At 47.6% G+C, this 12,297-nt stretch overlaps 1 protein-coding gene across 1 annotated transcript in view; it reads right to left on the bottom strand.

Annotated features, from left to right (window-relative positions):
* The window catches only part of ITM2B (integral membrane protein 2B), a 100,513-nt gene extending 88,809 nt beyond the window's left edge, over window positions 1-11,704 (bottom strand). The window contains exon 1 of the mRNA XM_075336893.1: window positions 11,494-11,704. Within this exon, the coding sequence (XP_075193008.1) occupies window positions 11,494-11,586 (93 nt within the window). The 5' untranslated portion in view covers window positions 11,587-11,704. The remainder of the gene's footprint in view (window positions 1-11,493) is intronic.
* Window positions 11,705-12,297: the final 593 nt, after the last annotated feature.

Below are 12,297 nucleotides of genomic sequence, written 5' to 3'. Positions count from 1 at the left end.
CCTTTTTCTTAAGAAGAAAAAAAAAACTGACCCTCTGAAAGAATCCCGCACCCGCGGTTTTACAAGTTGGTCCCTTTTACAAGTTGGTCCCCGCGGTTTTTACCAATATCTATGGCAAAAAACGCAGGTACCTGCGGAAAAGAAGTGACATGCTCATTAATTCTGCAGCAGAAAATCCACAGGTATAATAAAAAAAAAACGCAGAGTGCGCACAGCATTTTTTCAAACCCATAGGATTTGCTGGGGAATGACTGCAGCAATAGACACATTTTCTGCAGCAATTCCACAGCAAAACCCGTGGTAAATCCGCAGCGTGCGCACAGGGCCTTAAGGCCCCGTCACACTAAGCAACATCGCTAGCAACATCGCTGCTAACGAACAACTTTTGTGACGTTGCTAGCGATGTTGTTGTGTGTGACATCCAGCAACAACCTGGCCCCTGCTGTGAGGTTGTTGGTTGTTGCTGAATGTCCTGGGCCATTTTTTAGTTGTTGCTCTCCCGCTGTGAAGCACACATCGCTGTGTGTGACAGCGAGACAGCAACAACTAAATGTGCAGGCAGCAGGAGGCGGCTTCTGCGGAGGCTGGTAACCAATGTAAACATCGGGTAACCAAGAAGCCCTGTCCTTGGTTACCCGATATTTACCTTTGTTACCAGCCTCCGCCGCTCTCAGCTGTCAGTGCCGGCTCCTGCTCTGTGCACATGTAGCTGCAGCACACATCGGGTAATTAACCCGATGTGTGCTGTAACTAGGAGAGCAGGGAGCCAGCGCTAAGCGGTGTGCGCTGCTCCCTGCTCTTTGCACGTGTAGCTGCTTGCACTGGTAACCAAGGTAAATATCGGGTTGGTTACCCGATATTTACCTTAGTTACCAAGCGCAGCATCTTCCACGCCGCGCTGCTGGCTGGGGGCTGGTCACTGGTTGCTGGTGAGCTCACCAGCAACTAGAGTAGCCACGCTCCAGCGATCCCTGCCAGGTCAGGTTGCTGGTGGGATCGCTGGAGCGTCGCAGTGTGACATCTCACCAGCAACCTCCTAGCAACTTACCAGCGATCCCTATCAGGTTTGATCGTTGTTGGGATCGCTGGTAAGTTGTTTAGTGTGACTGGGCCTTTAGTGAGCACTTTTTTGCCGAGATAATCCATCCACCTCACAGGTGTAGAATATCAAGATGCAGATTAGACAGCATAATTGTTGTACAGGTGTGCCTTAGGTTGGCCACAATAAAAGGCAACTCTAAAATGTGCAGTTTTATCATACAGCACAATGCCACAGATGTCGTATGTTTTGAGGGAGTGTGCATGTCCACCAGAGCTGTTGGCTGTGAATTGAATGCTCATTTTTCTACCATACGCAGTCTCAAAACAACAAACAAAAAGTTTCAGAGACTTTAGCATAACATCCAACTGAACAGACCAGGACCTCAGCATTCAGCATCTTCACTTGCAATGACTGCCTGAATGCAGCCACCCGGACAGCTGCTGCAACCATCGGTTTGTATAGCCAAAGAATTTCTGTACAAACTATCAGAAACTGGCTCAGGGAAGCTCCTCTGCTGCTCATCGTCCTCATCGGGGTCTCCACCTGACTGCAGTTCGTCATATTAACCGACGTGAGTGGGCAAATGCTCACATACGATGGCATCTGAAATGTTGGAGAAGCATTCTCCTGAAGGATGAGCCCAGTTTTCACTGTACAGGGCAGATGGCGGACTGGCAAATTGTGGTCACACCAGATATTGACAGTTTCTGACCCACCTGGAGCCGCCCCCCCCAGCCCATACTGTAAAACTACACATTTTAGAGCGGCCTTTTATTGTGGCCAGGCTAAGGCACACCTGTGCAATAATCATGCTATCTAATCAGCATCTTCATATTCCACAGCTGTGAAATGGATGGATAATCTTGGCAAAGGAGAAGGGCCCACTAACAGAGTTAGACAAAAAAAAAGTGAATAAAATGGCTTTTTTAGATCTCAGTTCAGCTCAAGAAAAATGGGAGCAAAAACAAAACTGTTGCATTTATATTTTTGTCCAGTAACTTATATATCATTTTTTGGGGTGTGTACCATGACACCCACCATACCCAAGAGTTGGGAATGTTGATCCCATAAAAGTTCAGGATTCATATACACGTTCATCAGTACACACAGACCTAACCTTGTTTTGACAGTTTCCATGCGCACGTATCCCACCCAGTCCTGATCCTCAGAACCAGTGATAAAAACCAAAGTGAAAGCACAAAAGACGTGGGATAAAGTGAGACGGAAGCCAAACTCCTAACATTCTGCTGGGGTGTGCCAAATGACTCTGCAGCCAACTGTTCTGTGGAAACGAGGAGAAGCAAGTACTGCCAGGAACTTTCTTTATCTCCCGGCATCAAATGGACACATATCTTGGGAGAACAATTGCTTGACCTAAAAACAGGCAAGAGATGGGCAGAAATAGCGATTCTTCTTAAGGCGTAGTCAGATTTAGAGGAAAAAAAAAACAAAAAAAAAAAAAACACAACAACAGCCCTAAGGAATTTTGAGTGAATGCAGCAGCTGTACGTCTCAGCTCCTGGCCTGTCCATTATTCCCATACATTTCATAAAAAAAATCTACTTACCGTATTTTTCGCTTTATAAGACGCACCTGATTATAAGACGCACCCCCAATTTTGGTGAAGGAAAAGAATTTTTTTTTTTTTTTTTTATGTTAAATGGGGTCCATCTTATAACGCCAGTGTCCGTCTAAGGCCGGGGCCACACGGGCACTACTGCGATCCCCTTGCATGAGACTCGGCTCACACTGGCAGTACAGCAGAGCCGAGTCTCATGCTTGTGTCCTTGCAACTGAGGTCCGTTCGTGCGAGCAGACCTCAGGTGCGGGGGGTGGGCCGGCACTCAGGAGGGGAGGGAGGGATTTCTCTCCCTCTCTACTGCGTAGCCGGCTATAGACATTCTCGCATTGCACTGGCAGTACACCGGTGTACCGCGAGTGCAGTGCGATTTTTCTCTCGCCCCATTCACTTGAATGGGTGCGAGAGAAAGAGTCTCGGATTACAATCGCAGCATGCTGCGATTGTTTTCTCGGTCCAATTAGGGCTGAGAAAATAATCGCTCATGTGTGCTGTCACACAGGCTAGAATTGGTCCGAGGGGAATGCGATGTTTTATCGCACTCCACTCGCACCGATTTTCTCGCCGTGTGGCTTAGGCCTAACAAATCATATAGGGTATATGTCCCTCATAGCCCCCCATCTAGATACGGCCCCCTTATATTGAATATAGCCCACGTTCCCCTGTGCTGCCTATGGCCCCCTATGGATTGCACACGTTCCCCTGTGCTGCCTATGGTCCCCTATGGATTGCACAAGTCCCCCTGTGCTGCCTATGGCCCCCTATGGATTGCACAAGCCCCTCCTGTCTCCCTCCTTGCTTCTCTTCCTCCACTTCCTGGTTCTTGCTGCCAGTCATGTGATCGGCACAGCAGAGTGAGATCTCTGCGTGCCTGATCACAGTGGAAGCAGGGACACCGGGGAGAAACGCTGGAGGGGGTAAGTAAAGCTTTTTTATTTTAAATGAGCAGCAGCATGGGGACCATATCTAACACAGGGGGGGGGGCATGTACCATCACAGTGGGACGCAGGGACATAAATATGCACCGCTCCCCCAGCCAGTCACTGCGGTGCAGTTTCAGCACCACGGAGATGGACTGCGGCTGTGCATGTTATACGAGCAAGAGCAGGAGATTAAAGGCTGCAGCCCGCAGCGTTCACCTGCGCTCCAGAGCTGCCCCCACCTCCCCTGGACCCTGCAGCGATAGATATATAGATATACACCCCCTATATTAGGCTTATAAGACGCACCCCCTACTTTCCCCCAAAATTTGGGGGAACAAAAGTGCGTCTTATAAAGCAAAAAATGCATCATCACACAGCGTAAATACTGCATTTAAGGAAGAAATATGGCTTTAACTGTTCAAAGTGGATGTGAGGTCATGAAAACTCCTGAAACTTTACACTTGAAAACCCTGTTGAACTTTCAGTTTTTCACTACATTTTTTCATTGGCTTGTAAAACAAAAACAAAAAAAAAAAACCTACACCGCTCAAACAAATAAAGGGAACAACACAATGTACTTCCAAGTCACTTTTGTGAAATCAACCTGTTAAGTTATGAAGCAACACTGATTGCGAATCAATTTTTCTTGCTGTTGCGCAAACAGAGCATATAACAGGTAGAAATTATTACGAATTAGCACAACAACCCCTATAAAGGAGAGGTTCTGCAGGTGGTGACCAGATTATTTCTCTGTTCTCATCCTTATTGGGAACATTCACACGACCATCCCATTTTTGCGATCAGCAAAGAACAGTGCTGTTTTTCCACGGATGCACGAGTGACATCTACATCTGTTCTGTTCACGGTCCAGTGTGCATTTCGTTTTTTGCAGACAACAAAAAAAAAAAAAAAACACCCACAAAAACGGAAGGAGGGTTACATACTCAAAAGCTAGCAAGATAGATATTAGAAAAGACAGACAATGTTCCACTCCCCAGCATATTGAAATCTTGCACACTTTAGTGCCTTTCATATGGCACTAAAGGGTGTTTTAGCCTTGTATTTATCCAAAAAAATAATTTGAATAAAACGATGTGGGGGTCCCCCCTATTTTTTGAGGACAGCTAATGTTAAGCAGTAATCCAAAACAGAGGGCACCCCACGCTATAATTTTAAAATTAAATGATTTAAAACAAAAAAAAAAAAAAGTATGTGTGGGGGGGGGGGGGGGGGGGGGGGGTCACCCCCAAATTGGATCACCATCCAAGGTTAAGCGGACAGCTATGGTCTCATTCTTAGACTAGGGAGGTCCACGGTTATTGGACCTGGCTCATCCATTAGCTGCGCCAATCCTGGTGCTTCGCCCCAACTCATCTTGTTGCCCTGGTGCGGTGGCAAACAGGGTAATATACGGGGTTGATACCAGCTGCGTAATGTCACCTGGCATTACTGATGTCACAGCAACTAATACAACACTCCCCAAAACATTCCCTCTTTTACCAATTTGTAAGAATGAAAAAACAAATTTAGGTCCGGCGCACCCCATCCCCATTAGGGGAGGGGGGGGGGGGGGTGGTTGAGGTCACACGACGATCTCTACTCACTGTCCCAGTCAAAGACCAGAACGTTCCCATTGGCTTGGAGAGCAGTGCAGTGACCTGAGCTAACATCATTAGATCAGGCCACTACGAGCATCGATGTCAAGAGGTTAGCTCAGTTCTTCACCTGCGGTGATAAACGCCGCTGAACTCGTGACTTCAGTGCTCATCAAGTTCAATGACCATCAAAAATCATCTTTATTAATAAATCACAAATATAAAAAAAAAAAAAAATTAAAATCAGATGCACAATAAGAAAATTACATAAAAGGTATACGCCCTTGGAAAAAGCCACGGCGAAACAAGTCAGGGTGTTTCATTGGTAAGGCCTTTTCAGTATGTAGCATAGTGGTACACAGGTTTTGCATATGGCAATTAATTTTGATGGTATGTAGATTATCAGTCTGTATACTCTTATTTTTCATCACTTACTATTTTGGGTCTATTTAACTATCAGTAATTTATCATTTTTCTAAAAATATATATATTTTTTTTTAATATCTGTACATTGATACCTTGAATCCGCCGCCTCATCACAAGCATGCCCAGGCATAGTAGGGAGCTCATAAAGCACATGGAGGCCACACACTACTGAGCCTTATTCCCTTGTCTTGAGGCATTTCCACAGACGTAGCAGGCTGTAATTTGATTTTCCACTTTGATTTTAGCATCATACCTAATCTAGACCTCCATGGGATACTAATTTTGATATACATTATTTTTAGGTTTTATTGCTCCCTACAGATTCTACTATGTAATGACGATTTGCAACTGAAACATTTCATAACAGATCTAGGATGTGGTATTTTAGTGTTACCTTTGTTTGAGCAGTGTAGATAGACAACGTAAAATGGAATCTGTCACCCCCTTTGACCTATCTAACCTATTAATATGGGCATACAGGATATAGAATGCTGAAAAAAGTTATACCTGTGTGTCTCATATCAGAAGCCATGTGGATAAATCATCTTTTATCACTTTAAATGAGCTCTTCCAGGCTATGGGGGTGGATGTTGCCTGGAAGATAAGCTCTGGAGGCGGAGTTATTTATAATAAAAAAAATAAAAAAAAAACGCATCACCAGTGTGAGACAAGTAACAGGAGAAAATGAAACAACTTTTTCCAGCTCTGAGCTCTGCTTCATTGCAACAATGTGAGATAGAGGCTGAAGCTGAGAGGAACCTGCAGGAGTATCAATAAGGGCAGAGTCACACTGGTGTATAACTCGCATTGCACTCTGCCTTATTTATGACAAAGCTACAGCTCAGATCTGCGAGGTTGGGGGTGTGTCGGGGGGGGGGGGGGGAAGCAGCATGCTGCGATTGTCTGCGAGAGCCGTGCCACTCGCACCCATACAAGTCTATGGGTGTGAGATAAACAGCGGACTGCACTTGGATGTCATTCAAGTGCAGAGCGAGATGCGCACAGGCTCACAATGGAGATTAGTCCCGCCCTCTCCTGCAGAACTGTGATCTGATCTCAGGAATGGTTCACAGTCACATGACACTCGGCTCACACTCGCAGCAGAGCCTGAGCTGAGGGTCATTAGCATATTGCTTTTTTCAGCATTCTATAACCTATATGCCCATAACAGTTTAAAAAGGTCAAGGTGCTGAAAGATTCCCTTTAATATAGTCTATATCTATATATATATAAAAAAAAAAAAAAAAAAAAAAAAAAAATCTGCACTAAGAAATGCAGAAGGAGGAAAAAAAAATAAAAATATAAAACAGCAACAAAGCATTCACCAGAAGATTGTTGTTGCACATTATGTGGATATCTGAAGAAAATGTAGTGTATATATAAAAACAAAATAAAAATATGCAGAAATTACATGTGTGAACTTGGCCTGCAAGGGCACTTAATAGCCACCGCTGGACTCCTGCTTTTGCAGACAACTGTTAATCTTGAAATCACCTTTGGCCCACGTAACTTATCTAAAACTTGGAGCACCCAAAAAGCATATAAAATGTCTTATACAGCCATATTCGTGCCAGTGAGACCGGGCCCCTTGTAAGACCGGACCAATGGAGCATAGAAATAGCAGCGAGTTCTGCGCAGCTCCTATTCCATTTGTAAGCAATGGAAAATAATCCCGTGTTTCATTTCTTGTATTCACTTATGGTACCTATTTAACTCCACAGCACCTTACAGACATGATAATCACTGTCCCCATTGGGGGCTCACAATCTAAATTCCCCATCAGTAGGTCTTCGGAGTGTGGGAGGAGACCGGATAACATTTACACAAACATGGGAAAAAACAAACTCCAGGCAGATATGGTCTTTGGTGGGATTTGAACCCAGGATTAGAGATGAGCGAACCCAATGTCTGGTTTTCAGGCCGAACACCGCTTTTAGGCTGCGCTCCCATGATCCGGGTTCACAGCGTTTTGATGCAGTGTTTTCTCCGAATCCAAAATGCTGCTTTGTACAGTTTAAGCACAGCGGCTGGCATGTCTAGAAATCCCGTGCCCACTCTGCTTGTTTCCCAAGCCGCAGCATGTCAATTCTTTGCTGCAGACATGCAAGTGTTCTCTGCAAGGATAACACCGTGAGAGCCTGCAACTGCCCGAGTCCAGATCGTGGTCACAAGCAGCTGTGATCTCCTGCAGAGGAGAGAGGAGACTCGCAGTCCCGCACTGGTCAGGACCTACCGTGTCCAGGACGCAGCGGGTCCTGATTGTGTGCACTATCAAGAAAAACTGAGTTCGGGTGCTTTACGTATGAGAGCATTGCTGTGCTGGGGACGCTCAGTGCAAGCCGCTTGCAGTGTCTGAAACGGCTCACAATGGGGGTTAACAACAGCGTTATCACATGTAGTGTGCAACGTAAATAAACGTAAATATATGAGTAAACCCTGCCCATCCCCCGAGACATCCTGCTTTAGGCTGGCTCTAAAAAAGTAGAGATCAGCACTACCAGTGACTTCCATTGGGGTTCGGGTCAAGTCCACACCAGTGGAGGTTTGGTTCAGCTGCACCCGCCGAACTGCCACGGGTTCACTCATCTCTACCCAGGACCCCAGCGCTGCAAAGTAACAGTGCTAACCCCGAGACACCGCACTGCCCTACACTTCTTCCCCCTAGAGGTCCCAACTATAAGGAATCATTCACACATTAAGTATTTGGTGAGATTTTACCTTTTTATTTGTAGCCAAAACCAGGAGTGGAACAATCAGAGGAAAAGTAGAATAGAAGCACGTCACCACTTCAGTATTTATTACCCACTTACAAATACTGAGGTAAACAACTTCTCCAAATACTGCGTGTGTGAACATGGCCCAATACAGAGAACAGGTGGGTTACCATGCGCTCTTCTAGTTCTGGGCGACTCAGCATTACTCTAACCAAGCTTCCTTCTCCCTATGGTGGCATGCTCCAGAAAAATTGTAGCACAGATGACCATCGACGCCATCCCAGGAGGACCACAATGAGCTCTGCTCCTTAGAAGACAACCCCTTTAAATGCGCAGGGACCTGTGAACTTGAGGCCCTTTTACACACTGCCACGTCACCGGTTTTCTAACGTAGTAGCGACCTCTCCAGCGATATTGCGGTGTGTGACACGCGTCAGCGCCCTGGCCCCCGCTGTGAGGTCGCTGATTGCTACAAGTCGTTCAGGACCATTCTTTGGACCTTTGTTTCCCGCTGCGCAGCATGTATCGGTGTGTTTGACACCATTACAACATCAATAGCTGCTGTGTGACACGTCCCCAACGACCAGCGAGATCGCTCTGCAGGTCCGGATCGCTGCTGCGTTGTTGGCCAGGTCTGCCTGTTTGACAGCTCACCAGAGACTTTCCAGCAATCCCGGCCAGGTCAGGATCGCTAGAAAGTCTGTGTGTAAAGGGGCCTTTAGACATGTAACTAGGACGGCTCCAAGAGCCTGAGGAGACGACAACAACATATATCATGCCAACCGCGCAGATAAGATGGAGAACATCAGAGCACAAGTGGCAGAATGGAGGATCATGACCAAGAGCAGGCAGAGGGAAGAGAAAAAACAAAATGCTCCCAGGCCTAGTCACCGAACGCAGGCCGCAGCACTGACACACGACATATGCATGCTCGGCCTTATCAGCAACACACGGCAAGTGCAAACTCATTCCTAATTCTCAACCGTCCACTTGTAATACTTGTTTTTGGATTATGAAATCTTAACTTGAGAAATATGCCGAATCATGATCAGCACTGAAGACTGCAGCGGGCTCAGCAGGGCTTCCAATAGCCATGTCTCCTACCTCATGTGCAGGGCATTGCAGCCAGGTTTGCATGGTTACATCCACTCACACAGTTACTTGCTAGTGATTGAACGTAATTATGGATACCTAAGCTGCTGCAATGCCCTGCACATGAGGCAAGAGACATAGCTATATCAAAACTATACATTTCTCATTCCAGGTATTTGGTAATATTATACCTACCACATATTGGGATGGGATGGGATCTTGGAGATGGTAATACCCTTTTAAAGTTTACCCTATGCGTCACAAAAAAAAAAAAAAAAAAAAAAAAAAAAAAAAAAAAAAAAAAAGGCTTTTGGAATAGTCCCAATTCTTATATTCACCAATTTTTTGTGGGCAGCTAATATTCATGTGCATTCTGCCAGCACCATATGAACTGGAATCTCCTTTCCCCTTACACATTGCTCCTCCCATTTTCCAATGTCTTGCCTGGCAATCCACCTCTTATGCCTGTATGCAGTTTGTGTCTCTGCTTCTGTTATCCGTTTTATCAAAGACCCGAACCCACATTCCGTAATCTCTGTTCCTCCATTTGTAGAGATTGATCACACCTAACAGAGGCCGCACAATGAAGTCATTCTTCAAGACTTGGTTATGCCACTGTCACACGAGCATCTCTGGTCCAACTGCTCTAACAAAAATAGGACATCCCACAGACACCTTTTTTTGGCTGCGAATGTAAAGACTAATGTCATACAGAGAATTGGCAGCTTTTTTCACTGGATGAAAACCAGATAATCGTTTTGCTCGCTGGTGTGAACTTGTCCTAAGACAAAAGATTTTAGGATTGTGTATTCGGCACATCCACAGAGATCTGGTGAGCGGCTTAACCACAATCTCCACAATGATGTAGCGGCATTCTGCCAGCACTGGCGGAGGAATCTGGGAGGTTAGGCATTATCAGAACGATGTGACCCCGATGTCCCAGCAGGAGGGTGACAAGTGTGGAGGCCACAGACACCACGGAGAGCAGTCAGAGAATAAAGTACAAGGCACAAGCATTTTCAGTCCCAAAAAAAAAACAAAAAACACCCCATTGTTCCCACATCACTAAAACCAGACCAGTCATAACCACGAAAAAAGTGGCAATGGGAGAAACGTGTCCTGGTGTCACCGACCTCCCGTCCATTCTAGCCACACTTTGTCTCCTCTAGTTCTCACTTTCCTGGAGAAACAAAAAAAAAAACAAAACAAAGCGGTGCCCAAGAAATCAGCCGCACCTTGTGAGTCCACGCACTGTCACAGATGGCACGAGCCCTCCACGCAGGCGGCTCCGGCTTTTCCACTTTTGATTTTTCTTGCTCGGTTTGTATGAGCGGTGTTTGGGTCTCAGAAGAGCGAACTGTGGGATTATTAGCAGTTTGGAGGGGGGAAAAGGGGTCATTCCTCAAGTCTATTACACATTTCATAAGTCACACTGACATGAACCCGCCAGCTCTGGCATCAACAGGTGAACTCAGGTGCCGGCTGTATACTACGCCAGGCGCCGGCACTGTGCGGAGGAGCGCCATACCGGCCATACAGAAACTGTGGAGGGCACAGACTGTGCTGCTGGCCCTGCCCCCGCGCTACAGGCGGACACCCCCCCGCCTCCACGGTACAGGTAGACCCCGCCGCTGCCGGCCCTGCCCCCGCGCTACAGGCAGACACCACCACCCCCCACCCCCCCCCACCCCCACGGTACAGGTAGACCCCGCCGCTGCCGGCCCGTTCATATAGAGCACATCTGCCCCATTGAGGCCGGTAATGTGCCTAGGAGGCCGGCCATAGTGCTACATATCACACACTGAGGAGCACAGCCCCGGTACCGCCGCACACTGTGCACACACATGCGGCTCCTGTCCGCCATCTTACACAGCTGATCCTGACGCTGCCGGCTGATTAGCACACGCAGCTGCCTCCATCTTACATCTCCTCCTCCTCCGGGCACAGACGGCGCCAGAGGTAACCCGAGCCCGCAGGTGGCGCAGCCTCTCCCCGGACAGAGGACGTGGCGCCAGCACTGCTCACAGCCTGCACAGGTGACGCCGGCGGCTCCGCCATTACCTGCACAGCCCCGCCATGACACTGCAGGACGCGCTGCCGGCCCCGTGCCCCGCTGTCTCACCTTGCTCTCCGGGATGATCAGCACCTCGCTGTTCTCATCCTCCTTCTTGCCATCCTTCTGTGCCAGCGACGAGTTGAAGGCTAATTTCACCATGTTGTGTGAGGCCCGCTCCGGGCAGTGGCGGCTGCGGGGATCCGGGACTGGGGAGAGGCGGCCGCTCTTTGTTGTGAACACAAGCCTGCGAGAGATGGAAGTGAGAAGAAGGAGGAGGAGCCAGCGGCGGCGAGGAGGGACGTACCACCATAACAATAACAGGGGGGGACGTACCACCACAATAACAGCAGGGGGGACGTACCACCACAATAAACAGCAGGGGGAAGAGGGGGGGCATACCACTACAACAATAACAGGGGGGGACGTACCACCACAATAACAGCAGGAGGGACGTACCACCATAACAATAACAGGGGGGGACGTACCACCACAATAACAGCAGGGGGGACGTACCACCACAATAACAGCAGGGGGGACGTACCACCACAATAAACAGCAGGGGGAAGAGAGGGGGGGGCATACCACCATAACAATAACAGGGAGGGAACGTACCACCACAATAACAGCAGGGAGACGCAGCACCATAATAATGAGGGGTGGGGGGTAGGTATCACCATAATAACGATAACGGGGAGTGCCAACATAACAATAACGGAGGGGGGGACAAACTACCATAACAATAACGTTGGGACATACCACCAAAACAACAGGGGTGGGGGAGGGGCGACGACTTGCCACCATAACAATAACAGGGCAGTACCACCTTAATAACAACAGGAGGGGGAACATACCACTATAGTGAACCAAGAA

This window comes from Anomaloglossus baeobatrachus, chromosome 2 (assembly GCF_048569485.1).
Source record: "Anomaloglossus baeobatrachus isolate aAnoBae1 chromosome 2, aAnoBae1.hap1, whole genome shotgun sequence".
Lineage (NCBI taxonomy): Eukaryota > Metazoa > Chordata > Amphibia > Anura > Aromobatidae > Anomaloglossus > Anomaloglossus baeobatrachus.
Note: the sequence above shows the minus strand (reverse complement) of the source record. Positions and strands in the feature narration are given on the sequence as shown.